The sequence below is a fragment of the Cynocephalus volans genome, chromosome 1 (genome assembly GCF_027409185.1).
Source record: "Cynocephalus volans isolate mCynVol1 chromosome 1, mCynVol1.pri, whole genome shotgun sequence".
Taxonomy (NCBI): domain Eukaryota; kingdom Metazoa; phylum Chordata; class Mammalia; order Dermoptera; family Cynocephalidae; genus Cynocephalus; species Cynocephalus volans.
Genome location: NC_084460.1, coordinates 179,115,340 through 179,134,734, shown reverse-complemented (window position 1 = coordinate 179,134,734; position 19,395 = coordinate 179,115,340). Strand labels below are relative to the sequence as shown.

The following is a 19,395-nucleotide window of genomic DNA, read 5'->3' as shown; positions in this document are numbered from 1 at the left end:
ACTTGATTTTAAAGAAACCTGTTCTTAGTATTTCATGCACCAAAATAGCTAACAGTAGTGGTTTCAGTAAAAGCTAACGATAACATTCTACAGTTGGTCATTTAGGATAGAAAGAATATTAAAGATGATAGCAATTTAGTTCATTCTCTTTACTGTATAAGTGTCTATGTTTACTTTTCAGAAACTTTTGTATAACATGTATCTCTAATATGATGTACAGCATATTTTTATTAAAAGTTCATTGTAAATGTGAAGTTTGGGTTACTTTGGTGTTCACAACAATAAAAAAATACACACAAAAAATGTTTGTTTGTGTTACATATCTCTACTGTGTTATACCAGTATATCCAAAATATCTTTTCAAGCAAAAACTATTCTAGGTTAAACTCATTGCTTTAGTCTCTTTTGATGAATACATTTATTTATTAATTATTGATATGAAGAGATTCCTTCCAGTTTTTGTCACACTACTGTAGATGATGGTGAAGTTTATAAATAAGAATTGGTAAGATCACTGCCTAGTTGTTAATTTTTGTTACCAGAAGTTTTAAAGTAAGAGTCACAAATTGTTGGCCTGTAGGCAGTGCTAGATGGTGGTGTCTGATGCACTTCAGTCCTTGAATGGCTGCAGCAGGCATTTGGGTTGATGATCCCAGATTTGGACACTTGAAGAAATTATGTGGACATAGGGTTTGTGAATTATTATATTTAAACAGGTATGTTTGCTTTTATGCAATATTTATGATTTCTAAAACTGCCGAGAAGATGAATAATTTTACCAGCAATTTCAGTAATTGCTTTAAAATTGGCATTTGATTTGTGGTAATTTCACTTAGCTTTGGATTTCTTGTCTTTGTCTAGAATTTTCTGTTTTTTTTAATGGCTAGTAATTTTTAGCAACATTTAAATTTAACATTAGAGCACCAGTCTACTAGTAATGCACTAGTCAGTCACTACCACTGAAAGGAAACCTGAAGAAAATTCTAGAGTTTTTAAAATACTAAAAGCAATACTTAATTTTTTAAAAACAATTATTGCATTTTAATAATTTATTTACTTTGAACTTTGCTATGTTTGGTGACATTAAATTATAAACTAGAGGGATATACCAGGTGTTTGATTTGTTACCAAAAAAGTCTGTTGACTTTATCCTATAAAAGTGTTCCTCTTTGAAGGCTTTAAAATATTTTAGAATATATCTAAGTATTGCATTATGTTATTCCACTAGTGTTACATAGTAGAAGTGGCTCGTAAATACACATTACAGTGCCTTCAAATTAGTATGTAACATTGTTCAGTGGATACAGTGGATAATTCAAAACAGCAGTTAATCCACAACAAATATTTTTCTGGGGGTATGAATTTATGCATAAATATGCTTATTTTCTCAGAAGACAAAGCACTTCAAACAAAACAAAGTATTCTGCAAAAACTTGAAAGTACTTCATCAAGTTGTTTCCATGTCCCTCTGGGCTGTCACTTCCTAGGCTGCTATCAAATGCCAGCCTGAAGAGTGCCTTTTAAATTTGAAACTCTCTGATGGACATCTTGGGGGGGGGGTCAGAAACTCTGGGCTGTAATTGATTTTGGGGTACAAAGATATTGCTGTGAAGAATTTCAGGTAAGATTTTTTTCTAGCTAACATTGAAAATAAAATTGCCTACAGCTAATCTCATTCAGTGATAGAAGGTTAACTGTATATTTCAAATTTATTGACTCTAATGAGGTTCTTAACTCTGTTGTAGCTGTTATACTTTGTCAATTATAGTAAAATACTTAGCAATTAGTATATAAACTGGAATTCTGAAAAGCAAATATAAATGATCTATAGAGAAACTGACCATGCAAAACTTACTATACATTATTTTGCAAGAAACAAGAAGTCATTTTTAAAAAGTAGTAATCAGTCCCCGTTTCATTTGAAATTGTTTTTCATGCATTAGATGTTATCAAAACATAATGTACCTTTATGCTAAAAATAGACACATCTCAGTATACCTGCATTATGTGTTACTGAAAACTCACATTTCTCTTAAAGGTCTCTTGCTAACATTCTAAGCATGATTTTTTGTATAATGCAGTCTGAAATGTCCTTTCTCTCATTCATTGAAAACTAGCTCCTTATTTTTTCATTTTCCCCAGCTCTGAGAACATAGTGCCTACTATAAAAATCACCTGGGAGTGTTTTCAAAATAAATATGCCTAAATGTTATTAATTGGTGAATCTAGGCAAATGAAAACACGTGTTGGTTGTACTGTTATTTCAATTTTCTGAAGGTCTGAAATCAAAAAAGGAGAACATTTTGTCTGGTTAAAAATACATATGCCTAGTGATCCTCCAGCATTGAAAGAAGAGATGAGAGTGGTTGATATATCTTTTTCCTCGTGTGGAAAGTTTTATTTTAGGTTTATGCAAAATGCCACAGTGACATATACTCTCTTGGGATCAAATCAAAAAAGGTGGAACTGCAACTAGGAACAGAAAAGGAGGTTGGAAGAAAAATACAGCCTTTCTCAAAGTTCAAGTCCTCCTGAGCTTACACTGGAAACATTGTCACTGCCTTTGGAGAGAGACCTGGACCTTGTGGCCTATGTTTTTATCCCCTGGGAAGTATCTTCTTGATGAGTTTAGTCATCACCTCTGTAGCTACCATTCGTTCATACATTCAACATATATCAATTTAGTACTTACTGTATGTCAGGTATCTTTCTAGATCCCAGAGATACTAGAATGAACAAAACCAGTCTTCACGGAATTTATATTCTAGTAGGGACTTGGATAATAAGTAATAAATTCACGTGTATGTATTCTGTGAAGAGTAAAACAGAGGATAGTTAGGTGATATGAGGGCGTCACATGAACAGGGAGGGCATCTGAGGAGTAACACGCAGAGACCCGAATAGAGGAGAGGAAGCCCTGTAAATACAGAGGAAAGGCATTTCAGATGGAGGGAAGAACAAAAGTAAGGGGGCCTGAATTGGAATTTGGCTCATTTGAGGGGCAAGAAGAGACTGCTGTGGCTGGAGCAGGAGGAGCCAAGGAAGAGAGTGGCCAGAGATGAGTTTAGAGAGCATTGTCAAGGGCTCAGGTAAGAGTGCAGTGGGAAGTGGCTTAGGGTTTTGAACTGTGTCTTGGCCCAGTTTAGGCTTTTTGAAGGATTGCTATGGCTGTTCTATAGAAAGCAGACTATAGGAGTTGGTAAGGGGGAGACTGGTTGGGATGCTGTTACAGCAGATGAGATGCAAACTAACAGTTCTCATTGGGCTGGTTCAGTGAAGGTGACAAGTGGTTGGGGTCTAAATATATTTTGAATACAGTCTCCATAATTGCCTTATTAAGTATGGGATGTGAAAGAAAGGAGTCAAGAATGACTTAAGTTTTTTACCTGGAGCTATTAGTAGAATGTAATTGCCATTCTTGAGATGCATAAATCTGTAGGAGGAGTGGGTTTGGGGGAAGATATGAAATTAAAATGTTGGATATTCTAACTTTGATACCCAGATGTACATGTCAAGTGGACAACTGGATAAAGTCTACAGATGTAAATTCTGGTGTCATCAGCACATAAAGATAATGTTAAAAGCCATGGGAGCCTCCTAGGGAGGGAATGTAAATAAGGTAGTGAGAGGGCTGAGCTCAAGAATCCTTTGACATTTAGCAGTTGGAAATATAAGATACCAAGTGCTAAGACGTACATAGTTCCATGTGCCAGGAACTCTTCTAAGTAGTTTGTATATATTAATCATTTAAGCCCCACAGCCCTATGAGGTTATCCCCATTTAATAGATGAGGAAACAAGCATATGGAGATAAAGTAACCTTCCAAGGTCACATAGCTACAAGTGGCAGAGCAAGAATTCAAAGTAACTTACTCTAACGGAAGCCCTTGTTTGTGATCACTAACCTATACTGTTCTGTCAAGCAAAGGATACTGAGAGGGTGCAGTCAGTGGGCTAGAATGCAAAAGAGGAAGTATTCTGGAAGCTGAGAAAAGAGGGCGAGAGGAGCTGTCAGGTGACTCTGATGGGTAAAGAAAGAGCGATGAAACTTGCCAACTGGGTTTAGCAAATTGAAGGCTGGTGACCTTGAGAAAATTGGTTTTATTGGAGTGATGGGCTCAAAAGTACAATTTTTTCTAGGGTCAGGAGAGAATGGGACATTAAATAAATACAATTATGATCTTGAACATCTCTGAGGAGATTTGCTATATATAGCAAATTTGCTGTATGTACACACACACATTCATATAGGGGAACAATAAAATGGAGTGATACCTGAAAGGAGATGCAGGATGAGGGAGTTCTCATTTCTGAAATGCTCAAAACTACAGCTTATTTATTGGGAAGTCTAGTAAAGAGAATTTTAGTGCAAGAAAGGCATATAGACTAAGCTTATATATAGATGAGGGGATGGATCCAGAGTACAAATAAAGGACTTAGAATTTGGAACACAGATGGTCACAGACGGAAGGGGTAATATGGATACAGATGCAAGTAAATTGGTAGATTTGGGGGTAGGTGGATGAAAACTGTCTAAAGGCCTTTATTTCTATTTTAATGATAAACCTAGGGTGAATAAATATGTCTATAATGGAATATTACTTGGTAATAAAAAGAAACGGTGTACTTAATGATGAACCTTGGAAAAGATATGCCAAATGAAAGAAGTCAGTCACAAAGGACCACAGATGGTATAACATTTATATGAAATGTTGAGAATTGGAATAGATTATGTGGTCAGCTGGGGCTGGGGCTGGGGCTGGAGCAGGTGAGGGGAAAGTTGGAGGGTGTAATGAGGAGTGATGGCTAATAGATATAGTATTTCTCTTCGGGATAATGAAAATGTTCTAAAGTTGATTGTGACGGTTACTGTGATATACTGAAAACCATTGAATTGTACAGTTCACGTGGTAAATTATAGACTATGTAAATTTTATCTTACTGAAGTTGTTATAAAACAAAATAAATACAACCAAGAGTAGACATGAACATGTGGAATAGATACCTAGGACATGACAGAGTGAATTGACAAGACAAATTTAAGTTTGCTGGCCAAATTAAGGGTGCTCTTGTGGTTGTAGTTACAAAAATTTTAAATGAGACCAGTCAGCATGCTGGGGGTGGGGCGACACTAGCCATGCTTGTGTCTGATTAGGTAGAAGATTTGCATTTAAAACCAGTGTTGGGGGTTATCCAGGCAACTATGGTGAGAGAGAACCATGGACTCTGAGGCAAGTAAGGAGGAACATAGAGACACGAATGTCATTGGGGTCATAAGCCTGATGGGATTAAAGATTGTTGTGGGAAGGGGTCCTAGAGAGAATGACCTAGAAAAAGAGAAGGGGGGGGTCAAAGAATGGGGTACTTGAAATTGAGAGTTTGAGATAATGAAGTTATTGCTGATGAAACGTCCAGTACCTCCTAGAGGTGATGGCTGTGGTAGAATGGAAGACAAGAAAGATCATTGGCTGAGAAGAGGTAGAGGAACTGACTCTACCTGTTCAAATGTTCCTTCTGCCCTTCCTTTCTCTACCTTCCTCACCCACCTTTTCACACAGCAAATCCCTGCTTTTCTTTAAAGATCCCACTTCAATTTCATATCTGTGAAACGTCCAGTCGATGCAATGGGTCACTCCCACAGTATTGAAGTCAGACCTTTTATATCTTGTGTTTTATATCTCTCTCCCTGACTTCATTCATTCTGTGGCCCGTCTTGGCAGAAAGCTGCCCTGTTCATTTATGTACCTTTGTGGTCTTTATTTACATTCTCCTGAGATTTCAAGGTCCACATTGGTCTCCAGCAATGAGATCAGCCTGATCTGCTTTCCCTGTAGCCTTTTAATGTATTTGTTCTTTATTTCACACAGTTCCAAATATCTTTGCTCAAGATAGCAATGAACGGTGTCTTCCCTTTATTTTTTTATTGTGAAACAACTGAGTTTTTTGATCATCATAGGAAATAGCCTCAGTTTGGTCTTGATTATTTTGCGTATGTATTTCCTGTACTTTTGAATATGATGAGTACAGACGTTTGGGGCCATCACTTTTTTGGTCTGCCCTAAGACCTCGCTGCATTAAAAAGTTCAAAGTCTTTTATCTAATGTGTTTCCCAGGTCGGAGATTTTTTTTGTTTGTTTTTGTTTTTGTTTCGCCTATATTCTGGATGAGTTAACTCTGTGACTCTTCTCTTTTGAGGTCTAAGTATGCAATATCATCAACTTCTTAAGCACATTTCCACCTTGGTAGCCCAGACCCCTCTGACTCTCAGTATTACCATGTGAAATTTGTCATTTTTCCAAAAATTGCTTCTCTTACTAAATTCCTGATCTTGCATTGACATCTCCATTTACTCATTCAAAGCAGACAGCTGTGTTTCTTCTCTTCAGCTGTTAGTCCTGCCCACTGTATGTCTGAAATGTGTCTCTCATCTCTAGCCCTCTCTTTCAGTTCAGTCTTGTCACTAACTACTCTCGAATGTCTTCCCCTTCCTTGCTATCCTGTGTACTACTTGCCAGAAGGGCCTTTCAGAAACAAGCACAGAGGTCAACCACCTTGACCTTCAGGTCAAAGTCCAGACTTTTTTTTCTTCCTCCCCCTTTTGCAGTGAACATTTATTGCTTTTGTAACAGAAGCTATCTTTAATTCAAAATATATCAAGCGGCAAAAGCCTTTGTTAGGCATGGTAGCCAAACTTTCATTTTCATTAAAATTTTTGTTTTATTCAAATCAAAGTCCAGATTCCTTCTCTTGGCATATAAGGCCTCCGAATTGCCCTGGCCCACTTGTTCAGCCTCATAAATCTCATCTTCTATATTTTCTCCTCTCCTTAGTTTTCATCAGAAGTCATTTTTTTTTTAATTGCCATTCTCTGAACATACTTCACTGCTTCACCTTGCTAATAAGCCTTTCCAAAACCTACTATTCTCTTGAACAGTGATGTCCTTCCTTATTCATAGTGGCCTTGTCTGTTCTTCCCTTCCTTTGAGACCCTATTCACACATCCCTTGTAACTCTTACTCAGATTCACACACCAACTTAACAGTTCCACCTTTGTGTCACCATAATACTAGCTTATGCCATCTATAACAATTGAAATCTGTTTGGTGCTCGCTTCGGCAGCACATATACTAAAATTGGAACGAAATCTGTTTCTACTAGACTTTGTCCCATTTGAAGAAAAAGACATGTTTTATTGATATCCCCATCCCATTAAATGAGTTAATGTGAAGATCAGATGTTCAGTATATGTGTGAATGAATTACACATTGTGTTGTGCTTTGAAAAGGAACTAAAAATAAACTTTACATTTGTGTATAGATCTTTGTTTTGTAAACATTAGTGTTTTTTGGGTTTTTTTAAACAAAGATGACCGGTAGGGGGATCTTAACACTTGACTTGGTGGTGTCAGCACCACGCTCTCCCAAGTGACCTAACTGGCCATCCCTATATAGGGATCTGAACCCGTGGCCTTGGTGTTAATCAGCACCACACTCTCCCAAGTGAGCCACGGGCCGGCCCTAACATTAGTGTTTAAATGATGCATATGGCATAACTACATGCAGCATTCTAATAATATGGGCTAAGTACAGCATTCAAAGACCTCCCTCTTTACTGGATTTTGTAGATCAGTGACCTCATTTTTTTTAATAGGAATAAGTGGGAAACTTAGATAATTTTGTAACTACTTGAGTTGACTTGAATAGTTACTGATAGAATGCAGTCTTTTTTCTTTTTTTTGACTGGTAAGGAGATCGCGACCTTCGGCTTGGTGTCGTCCGCACCATGCTCAGCCAGTGAGCGCACCGGCCATCCCTATATAGGATCCGAACCCGTGGCCTCGGCGCTACCAGCACCTCGCTCTCCCGAGTGAGCCACAGGGCCAGCCCAGTCCTTTTTCTCATTAAGACCTAACACATTGTGTTTCTCAGATGTTTTAAGTACTTGGAGTAGTAAAACAGCTTCTAATGAAAGCCAGAGAAAGATTTTGATGTTCTTTTTGAAAATTAGTATAATTTCCTTTTCCAGTTTATTTTGGCATTTATCAAAATGAGTCTTTAAGATTGCTTGCCTTAGGTTGCTACTGTGCCCTCACATTGGGTGGTGACAGGTAGAATGGCATACAGTATAAAATGTGAAGATTCTGGATTGAATTTCATTTTGGTTTAAGCTCCACAGGAAACAGCTGAAAATGGAGTGTCTTCTGTGGTATTGACATTTTTATTTTTGTTATCTTTTTAGGCACTCAAGGAGTTGCACCTGGCCCTGTAATTGGGCTCCAGGCACCATCTACTGGTCTTCTAGGTGCCCGACCTGGCCTAATACCACTCCAGCGCCCTCCAGGAATGCCTCCACCTCATTTACAGCGATTTCCTTTGATGCCACCCCGTCCCATGCCGCCACACATGATGCACAGAGGTCCACCACCAGGACCAGGGGGCTTTGCGATGCCTCCACCTCATGGAATGAAAGGTCCCTTTCCACCGCATGGCCCCTTTGTTAGGCCTGGTGGAATGCCAGGGCTTGGGGGCCCAGGGCCAGGTCCAGGGGTGCCTGAAGACAGAGATGGAAGACAGCAACAACAGCAGCAGCAGCAGCAGCAGCCACCTCCACCACAGCCACAACAGCAGCCGCCACCATCACCACAGCCACTTCCAACTCAGCAGCAGCCACAGCAGTTTAGAAATGATAACAGGCAGCAGTTCAATTCAGGTAGAGACCAAGAAAGGTTTGGAAGAAGATCTTTTGGAAATAGGGTGGAAAATGACCGGGAACGGTATGGGAACCGTAATGATGATAGAGATAATAGTAACCGTGAAAGGAGAGAGTGGGGAAGAAGGAGCCCTGACCGGGACAGGCACAGAGACTTGGAAGAGAGAAATAGACGCTCTAGTGGGCATCGAGACAGAGAAAGAGATTCTAGAGATAGAGAGTCTCGTAGAGAGAAGGAAGAAAACCGAGGAAAGGAGAAGCCTGAGGTGACAGACAGGGCAGGTGGTAACAAAACCGTTGAACCTCCCATTAGCCAAGTGGGAAATGTAGACACTGTTTCAGAACTTGATAAGGGGGAGTCTGAGTCCGCAGTTGTAAAACCTTCCGAAGAGTTACCTGCTGAGGCTACCTCATCCGTTGAACCTGAAAAGGATTCTGGCTCAGCAGCAGAGGCTCCTCGTTAGAGACTGGAATTTGTCAAAGTGTGACGGTGACACTTCCTGGAGTGTAGAGCTTGAGGTGTACAGATGCTGTATAATATTTGCTCCTGCTATATCACAGCCCCGCGGTAGTTGGTGGGGAATTGTAAGCAATTTGATTGCTTCCCTTCTATTTAAAAATAGCCACAAAATAACAAAAAATACTGAAAATATGAATAAATATTACCCTTTTTGCTGTAACTTTTTAAAAGTTTTGACTTTAAAAAGTTTACAAGTCGTAATTAGAAGTGCTCTCTATTTTTTTTTTTTTTTTTTTTTTAATTTAAGACAAGGTAATGGTGAAAGCTCCTCAAACAATAGGGATGTTTTTAATAAACTCTATTTTCGTAACAAACTTTAATGTGTGCTATTATTCCTACACTGCATTAAGGTGGAAAGGATTGTTTACCATCAGAGTTTGAGCTGTTAATACTATATTGAAGTCTAAATTAGACTTATTTGATGGAAATAGACTTTTGTAGTTATTCTCAAACACTTTCATTTGTAATACTTTTGATTTTTAGCATTTCAGTCATAAGGTATAGATTAGTGGTTTTAATGTTAATGGAAAAACTTGTGTTTGCAATTCAGTCAAGGTTTTCTTTTCTTCCATTGGCTTTGTAGTAAATGTTGCCCTAATTTGTAAACGACTTTTTTGTTGCCCTAACCAATTTGTAAAGAAATTTTACTGGGGGTGGGGGTGGGGAGGTGCAGCGGGGAGGGATTATCTGATTGCCTGGGTTACTTACATAGATTATTTTTAACCATCCCGTTAAATTTTTCAGAAGGGTAAAAAAAAATCAAGGTTAACATTTGCAACCTAAAAGCTTTTTCTTATATGTTTAAAGGACTTAAATGCAAACTATTGTTTCCTCCAAGCCTTGCCTGTTGCCTTTCTTGACCATTTTAACTCCCCTGCTGGGCAATGGTAGACTGAACTTTTTGCCATATGTACTTTTATCTCTTTTGCTTAAAATTGTTGGGTTAACTAGGAAAAATAGTTGTGGGTTATCCAAGAATTGTCACATGAAGACATCGAAAGCCGAATCAAGCCACTCAGTGCCAAAATCTGATGTTACACAATCTAAGTATTTATGGCCTTGTTGAAGCTTTTTTTCCTAAGTTAAATTCTTAAATTGTCCTAGTTTCAAGTGTGCTGAGCAGTTAACTTTTTCTTTGCCCTCATCCCCAGGCAAAGCTGCTTTTATTACTTTGTTTTTTTTTTCTTACTTTACAGCAAGATCTTTGTTTTGATGGGGAGAATATATCTAGGCCAATGTTCTTGTATTCCGCCTTTAGAAAGAAAATCCCGTTCCATATTCATGGACTTGTCCTTAGTTTCACGTTGACCCATTGAGGACTTGCAGCCTATATTTCCAATTGAAAGTATTAAGACCACTCTGTCTGCACACGAAAGACAAATTACTATTAACTGGTAGTGTCATACTTGAGGGCTTAAAAGGTCACAAGGTAGTCCCTGTATTTGAGTCATCCCAGGCAGTATACATCAGTGAAATCTGTTAAACACTGTAAGTTCTCTACCTGAACAGTTATTTTAACCACTTACTATGAGCATTTTGTTCTTTATCGCAGTTTTAAAACTTGGAAAACAGTACATACTTTCTTTTTCCAATTAGCTTTTCCTCTCCTAAATGATGTATATTTGATAAAATACATGATATTTTTATGAATGCACAGGATTGTAGCTTATTCCTGGCTTCTCAGAAATAATACTCTACAATTTTCAATTGAATAAACTGTAATCCAGGTAATCAAACCTAAGTTAGATTAACATTTCATTTAAAAGCATTCTCTCACAGGTACGTATGTATTTACATTAAGAGAAAGACGATTTCACTAACTGGGTGTATAAATTCTTGTAACATTTAAACACCCAGAACCCACAATCAAACATTTCCTTGGTTCCATCTTCCAGTGCTGTATTTCTTTAAAGGGCTAATTTGAAAACATTTGTGCCAACATCTTTTAGAAGTAGAATATATGTGCCAGTCTGGCAGGTACATAAATTAATCTTAATTTTAGCTGGTATTATAACCTGCCTTTGACATATTCACTAAAAGTTATCAAAAGGCTTTCTTAAACCACAAAATCTACTTTTAAAAATAAACTTAGGTACTTTATGAAATCAAAATGCTTGGGACTAAGCAGGGAAATTTCCCTAAAACTGACAAAGGACAGCTTTAGGACAGTCTAAGACAAAGTTTGGGTTAGTCGTAGCTAAAAGACCAGCTGCTAAAAATTTATACATCTTGGTGGCCTCACTTAAAACACTTTGAAAATAGAATGCTATGAAAGTTACTATTACTACATCTATTCCACTCAAGCTCTATGTATAAATGAGTATCAGAGCTAACTTAGAATTTCAATTTGGATATAACAGGCTCAAGATAAGTTCCATACAGGGTGTATATTCACAGGTTAGAATGAGAATTGAAGAAATGCAGACAAATTTAATATCCATATATGATTAAGTCTAGCAAAGTACACGTCATTGAAACATTTTAAAAATTGCTTTAAGTACCTGTAATAAGAAATGATTTATGATCACTTCAAAGATATGTATGGTTTTATAAAGCTCATATTCAATTAAAAAGTCATACAATTACATTTTTAAGATTACAGTGTTTAATGTTTATTTTCTACAGCTAGCAGGATAACAGACGAGTTATTGGGACTCAGACCACATCCTAGGGAATGTTTATTGGGCGATCCCAATTACACCACAAGCCAAACGACTTCCAGCGTTTCCCGTCTTTGTACTTTCTTCATTTCCACCTTTGCCCAAGTCATCTGCTTTTTCATGGACCTTTAAAAGATTTTAAAAACATAACTTTGGTATCAAGTAATTACCACCTTTTCCCAGCAATACCCAAAAGACTTAAGAACCATACAATATTAGAAAATGACATGTTAAAATAATCCTACTAATAGGGAAATATACTAATATTTAATCTAGTAGTTTAAAAGTAGAAACTGCTACTCAAAGCTTTTCATGGTGCAGACGTGCTACCTTTAAACACTAGCTAAGTGTTATCTCTAAATGAAATACTAAAAACGCAAACAACGTTATAGAACACCACATGCTGGTCTTAATCTTTCATGATAAATTATAGTAATCTCAGTTACAGTAGTCATTCTTTTATAATATAAGTTGCTTTCGAAAAAAAAGAAAAGAAAGTGAAGACAAACCAAAAAAACTATCAAAATTTCATGTTTAATGAACTATAGGCTGATAAGTAATCCTAAAAATATCTAAACTCTAACAGTAGTAGTTTACATTTTGTTCAAACAAATTATTTTTCTGCTTCACAACTATGGCTGAAGAAAATTCTAAGCATAAAGGGTCAACTGAAAGGAAGTGACTACCAAATATTAACTGCCCTTGGGTAGGAAAAAGCATCTTGGTATTTTGCAGGAACCAGATGCAGCTTCCCAAGGTAACCTGGGGCAACTGCTACCCACATGTTACGTGATGATAAGTTGGAGACCTGAATGAAAATAATGAGAACAATGGACCAGATTTTAGACTTAACAAAATGTTCTCTTTAATTACAAAGAGAAAACCCAATTATGGCAAGAAAATCTGGCCATTTTGAAACGAGAGACTAGTGTTTCCCCAATTCAGATCTAACATGGTCAAATGTAATCTGCTTTTTACTGCATCTTAGCAGAACAGTGTTCCTAATTAACCTAGATAAATTAATTCATCTTCACTGTAACCATCCAATAAAATAAGTGCTTTTCCAAAACTGAACTGAAAGTATACTTTATGTGGATCTTTAGAAAACAGGACTAACAATCATGAAGTTGTGAAAAGACACATGACTATGTTAGAAGAAATTTTATGCATATCCTTATTACATGAAAACTTACCACCATAGTGCGGCCAATGATGGAATGGTCTCCTGAAAGTGAGATCACAGAATCTTGAATAGACACATCAGCCACACCATCTTTGTTCGCAGTCACATTGCCCAGATCTCCAACATGCCTAACATTGAAAAAGCATCAGATAAATTAGAACTGATTTCCACTTAACATCCAGATAGTTTATGAGCTAAATTAAAATTTTAGTCAAATACATAAGGGGCTAAGAGGTGTATATAGTATATATCAAATAAGACCCAGTTTTACACATTGGCAAAATTTTGGAAACACATAGCTCTTCAAACAAGGCTTCAAGTCTACAAAGTTACACTCTGGGAAGAGTCACTGGATGGGGGCGCACCTCTCATTTCAGAAGTAAAGTACCAAAGGGTAAAGTCAGTTACTGGGTTATACCTGTTAATTATTGGCATAGCTAAGAAAGCTATGCCTCTAGGCCTCTGTTATAAAAACAAATTAATCCTTATCCTTAAATTTATTATTTTCCTGAAAGGCTTTCAGAAAACATACACATACAAATGGAGTCTCAACTAGTTTTCAATAGTGAATTTTTATCTACAAAAGCATCCTATGTTTCACAATGATGATTTATTTTGCTAGTGGTTGTCAGTAATGTTATTCATAACATTTCCTGTATTAGTTTCCTTTGGCATTTGTATTAGTTCTATATTCAATAAATGCTACAAAACCAAGTCGTTTTAAGTGTTCCCATTTGTCAACTCCTTAGCCCAAGGAGGCAGTAAGCCATTCCAGCAGCACTTGTGGTTGGTGGAGGCAGGGATTGGGGGAGTATGTGGGAGACAAATACAAAAGCAGTGGTAGAGGAGACCACTCAATTATTTTAGAATGCTATTTGCAAGTAGTATACCATATTGACCCCAAAAAGCCATCACCATTATTGTAATAAGAGTTAATTATCTTGCTGCTCACCTCTCTTGATCCCCTGGCCCACCATGTTTTTTGGATAGAGGATTAAAGTGAGGACCTGCACTGGTACAGCCTATTTACAAAATAAACAAATAAAGGCAGCTAAATTAGAACCAAAATTCAAAACAGATTCTAAAAGGATACTGATCATTATTGCTAAAACCTCCTATGGAGAGAAAGCACTGGTCTGCATCGTGATTTCCAGGATAACAAAAACAGGAAGCAACACCTTGGTATAACTGGAATGAGAAAGGAGTTCTAACTACTGTCTGACACTAAGTTAAGAGCCTTGTCTGGGCTCTGGCTTCATCACTGTAAGATAAAGGGGCTTGATCTTCAATGGCTCTTCTATTGTGAAAATGCCATGATTATGATCCTAGTTTTTAAGAAGGCAGCATGTCTTATCTCCAAAAAACATATCTCCCCAGCAGCATACTTGGAAGAGCTCTCCTGTCTGTGGCCTTCACTTGGTGCAGGCAGAATATTAAACAGCACCTCATGTCCAAGGCCAAGGCTGATGCCTCACTCAACTCCAGGGGGCAGGATTCCAACTACATCCTATATTAAACACTCCTGTGTGCCACGGAATGGATGCCATTTGCACAGAACACAATCACAATGAAAGAGGTCCTTTCATGACATGGTTTTCTTCATTCAGCAGCCAATGGAAAGCTTCCATTATTTACAGCTTCTCCCCACCACCCTCCAGTCCCACACAAGGAGGTAGCTAAAGGAAGTAGCATACATAGCATACACAGCATACACAGCAAGTTGAAACTACAGCACAATCACCTCCCAAACTAGAGGCAGTAAAACCAAGAAACAACTTGGGAAATGACTTAAATGGGTCAAATTTAGTCATTAAATCACTATTTAGAACTAAACATGGGACATTAAAAACAAAGTTCCAACGAAGTGAATCAAGTTCTCATCATAAGTCTGTAAATACAAAGTATAGATTCTTACTCAAATAAGGCAAAAGATAACTAAATGCAATTTAACCCATAAACTTTTGTTAACTTGCCTCTAATCCCAAATTGAGAAAACTCCTTCCAAAGCACCAGTCTACGTTTTATCTTCAGTTTGTATCATACTTGTACTTTTGTCCCACTCATGGATCTTGTGTTAGGCTGTGGGGCTATTCTTATATATTGTAGCGCAAATAAATGCAGACCCTGTGCTTGAAACCTCCACCCTTAACTCCCAGTTCACAAACACCTGGGATCATTACAAGAAGGTAAGAAAGGAGCTCAACTTTTTTGTTTTGGTTTTCTATTGTGTTCTACAAAAAAACACCCTCTTACATAATCAAGCCATAATCATGACACTTTGAAGTTAAAGATCAGAGTTTCACAGCTAATCTCTTTAGGATTGACCTTAGGTAATCATTTTAACTTGACAAGAACAACATTGAAAAAGAAAAACATTGAAAGTTTTCAATGTTTAGGGGTAATGTTTAGGGGTTACTCTACTCAGTCCTGTTTTTCTTACTAGGTTAAACAAGTATGGGCCATTAGCCCAGCACAACACCCACCTTGTGTATTATCTCCAAACTGATGGACATGGAATCCGTGCTGGCCTTCAGTCAATCCTGTAATGCATCCCGATACCACAACTGTCCCATTTTCCTTTATTCAAAGAAAAGTGCATATAGTCTGAGAGAGCAAGTGCTTCTGAACAAAGAAAACAATTGATTTACCTTTAACCACTAAGTGAAGTGAAAAGAACACAAACTTGGGAATCCAAAAATCTGTATCCAAATCCCAGGCTCTCCACCTTCTAGCCAGTGAACCTCCAGTAAGCTGCTTAACTGCTCTATCAAAAGGGATATGATAACCTTGTTCCAACACTCTCTAACTTATTAAATAGCATATAAAAAGCACCTGGCGGAGTGGCAACCACAGTGAGTTCCTAAGTGTCAGATTTATATACTTTTGAGGGTTTGACTCTCTTACAATGAATATGTAATATGAATAAGTATTTAATAGTAAATACTTCTGAATAGGTTGAACAGGTTCTAGAATAACTAGAGATGCTGTTTTCTGAAGTCTTTTTAGGCACCAAAACCTAGATAAACTTTCTACTCCAACAAAAAGAAAGGACAACACTAAAGCAGTTGGGGAAAAAAATCAAGCAGTTTCAGGGAGCGATGGGTAATACTGCTGCATGGCTACATACAGGAATCAAGGAAGTTACTATCACTGCTACAAACAGATCTTAGGAACTAAAATTGTACGCAGCATCCACACCACACAGTAATACACATGTTGGGGTCTCTGTTTTCAGCTTGTTTTTTAAATAGCCTGGGCAAACAGTCACAAGAGGAATTAGCCCTTAAGATTTGACTTCCATCAGGAAATACCATTGCTCAAAGAAAGTATTCTGGCAATTGCTCCCCCTCAGTTTTTTGGTTTTTTTTTTTTTTTTTTTTTTTTTTTTCCTTTCTGAGAATAGATACTACGACTTTTCTAAATACAAGCTTTAATTTTGAAAAAAAACTCAAATGTGCATGCTGTCCCTCAAAACACACTGTGTTATCAAAGCACAGAGACATAATGGGCAGGTTCTTTCACACCTTCTCTTAACAGGTAATGCATACAGCATATGAGAATAAGGAGTTCTTCAAATGGAAGCTGTATGGGTACAACCTTACAGGGACCAGGCTGTTACCTTAGATGAATAAAACAGGTCTGGGAAGCAACGAGGAATATAACCTGCTCTAGCACAGTGTTGTCCTGGACTAATGAAGGTTCAGTATAAGCAGATCTCAAAACTGTTCAAGAGAAGCTAGGAATATTGGATTTTTTTTGAGGTGAAAAACTCTGATTTTTAAAAGTTGGCAACGAATCCAAAATTTTAAACACTGAATAAGCCAAACCAAATACAGCTTATAGCCAATTTATTACATATGCTTATCTGCAGAGGTATATTGCTTAACTATCCAAGGGTCTTTATCAGGTACAAAGGGCCACCAAAATGAAGTGAGGAGCTTAAAAGAAGAAACCATGAAAACTACTCGGGGAAGGTGGGGAAAAAAAACAGGAACCTGAGCGCATGTACGGATTCACAGCTGCCTTCACTTTTCTCAAAAGCCAGGCGAAATCCCTCAGAGGCTTAGATTCCCTAGTATTGGTGAATTACGTATGCAGGAAAAAAAACGGGGGGGAGGGCAAAAAAAACAAACAAACAACGAAATGTAGTCAGATGCCAAAGAACTTTTTCCAGAAAATCTAAAGGCAAATTAAAAAATGAAACTGGAATATAAATTTTCCCTGGCATAAATTTCATAGATACTTACATAGACTGTTTCTGTCCTCTCACATTTCTGTAAACCACTTTAAAGTCTAAATCTCACTCACATATTCTCTATTATTATTAAACCAAGTACAACAAACAATTTTCCACCAGTTGGTAACTTTAGGCTCTGGGGACAGTCTTATTAGCACAAGTACCTTCCTTGCAACACATGTTTTGCAATATTAATGTTTATGAAAATACTTCTGTATACTTTATTTTACAAGACTTGTTCAGAGGTTTGTCTGTGACCATCTCAGCAACCCGCCTACTGGTAGAGCAATTTTAAAGCCACTTTACAGAGGAACTGTTTGAAGGAAGGCTCCAAGGTCAGTTATTAAGCGCCAATTCGATGTAATGGAAACGCCAGGTCTCCTAATTTCCAAATCCCAAACCCCACCCACTGTTCTCAAACAACAGTAGCTTTCCATCCTAGGTACACATTAAAAATCACTCTGAAAACTTTTAAAAAACAGCAATGCTCATACCACGCCGGGACAGATTTGGTCCTTGGTATCTATATTTTTTAAATGCTCCCTAAATGACTTTACTGTGCACCCAGAGTTGAGAATCACTGCCCTGGAAAATCCCCAACAGGAGTCAGATCTCTGACTTTTGGATCTTTGAAGGAAGAAAACAATCTTTGCCCTAGGCTCCTGACCATGACCTAGCACAGGGGCCAGCAAACCTCCCCCTCAAGTGCCACATAAGCCACAGAGACCATCTGTTGCGTATTCCTGTTTCCCACAACCCATTAAAAATGTAAGAACCATTCGTAGCTAGAGAGCTGTGAAAAAAACGGAAACCCCTGACCTGGAGAGCTGAAGTCGGAAAAGCAGCCCTAAAGAGATAACGGATGCGCGGGGCCCGCGGGCCCGGCCGCACTCGCCATCCCCAGACCTCAAGGACGGGCCGGGCCTCGGGCTGCGCAGCTCAGTCTCTGCTGCATCCTCAGGAGCAAGACCGTGACCAGGTAAGGAAAGGCCGCCTCCACTTCAAAAGCGTCAAGCCTCCACCTGGCCTACCACCCCGCAGCGCCGGCCCAGACCCTGAGCGCAGCCTGTTTCCCTCCCCCATCCCCGGCAAAAGCTGCCCGCGCCCGCGGAGCAGGCCCGGGCGTTCCCTCTCCGCACCCCCGCCCAGCCCCCGGCGGCCTCGGCCACCCGCCACCCCCAGATGACTCAGCACTTAGCGGGCGCGCGCGGGCGGCGGTGCGGGCCGGGGGCGTGGCGAGGGCGGCCAGCTCCAGCACAGGTGCGCAGCCCGGCCGCGGGCTTCCGTCGCGGCCCTTGCCTTCTGCTCGAAATAGATGGTGCCCTTCACGGGGCCGTCGCCCTTCAGCACGCACACGGCCTTCGTCGACATGACTTGCGGGGGGTACTCTCCGGTCCGGGCTCCGAGGGCACCCGAGAGAGGAGACACCACAGAAAACGCCGCAGGAAACGGCGGTATACACCGAGGCCGCCCCGCCGCGACTGCCTTATATCTGGTCCTTCACGCCCCGCCCACCCTGGCGCTGAACCAATCGCCCCCCGCGCGTTCAGCCCGCCCCCTACGGCGGCCCCGAGACGTGAGTGGCCGGGAATGGCTGGGGACGCGGCAAGGGGCAGCGGGAGGAACCTGTCCTCGGCGCCGCGCTCTTACTCCGCCTTGCAGCCGTGAAAGGTCTAGAATCCACAAACTGCAGGGAAAAACAGCCTTTCTCTTCCGAAGGATGTAATCCGCTGATGGCGTAAGCGAAATTGGAAAAAATGTGTACATGGTACGCCTTGAAGGAAGACACTTTGTCCAGAAATGTCATTAGTTGTGACTGACTTTGACCATACAGTCTCATGTTTTTTAGAAGTTGGGGCACACTGAGATGCATCCATTTTTTATTGTCCTGTTTTCTGGTTTTCTGATGGTGTATAGAGTCGGTACATCTAAATTCCTGCCCTGCAGTTTTCTTAGTGTTGTTACTTATTTGGTTAGCAGAATTCTGTATTCTTTTCATATTTTTCCTGTTTGGCAAAGCCACAACCCTAAAGATACCAAAAGGCAGCTGATTGGCTTTTACGCTTCTCCCGAGTTTTTGTGTGACT

General features: G+C 39.2%; 2 protein-coding genes across 8 annotated transcripts in view; one reads left to right on the top strand and one right to left on the bottom strand.

Annotated features, from left to right (window-relative positions):
• Positions 1-9,664, top strand: part of SCAF4 (SR-related CTD associated factor 4) — a 52,918-nt gene extending 43,254 nt beyond the window's left edge. For 6 of the 7 annotated variants that reach the window (XM_063104535.1, XM_063104499.1, XM_063104526.1 and 3 more), the window contains one exon: positions 8,238-9,663. In XM_063104535.1, the coding sequence (XP_062960605.1) occupies positions 8,238-9,172 (935 nt within the window). In that variant the 3' untranslated portion in view covers positions 9,173-9,663. Of the gene's footprint in view, positions 1-8,237 lie in introns of all 7 variants that reach the window. The other variant, XM_063104544.1, reaches the window with a different exon arrangement.
• A 2,151-nt stretch (positions 9,665-11,815) lies between these two features.
• SOD1 (superoxide dismutase 1) lies at positions 11,816-18,803 on the bottom strand. The gene is made up of 5 exons (XM_063109801.1): positions 18,608-18,803; positions 15,555-15,648; positions 14,024-14,093; positions 13,082-13,199; positions 11,816-12,014 (listed from the first exon to the last, which is right to left on the bottom strand). Exons 1-5 carry the CDS (start codon positions 18,677-18,679, stop codon positions 11,907-11,909), a joined length of 462 nt encoding a protein of 153 aa, XP_062965871.1. The 5' UTR covers positions 18,680-18,803; the 3' UTR covers positions 11,816-11,906.
• Between the last annotated feature and the right edge of the window lie 592 nt (positions 18,804-19,395).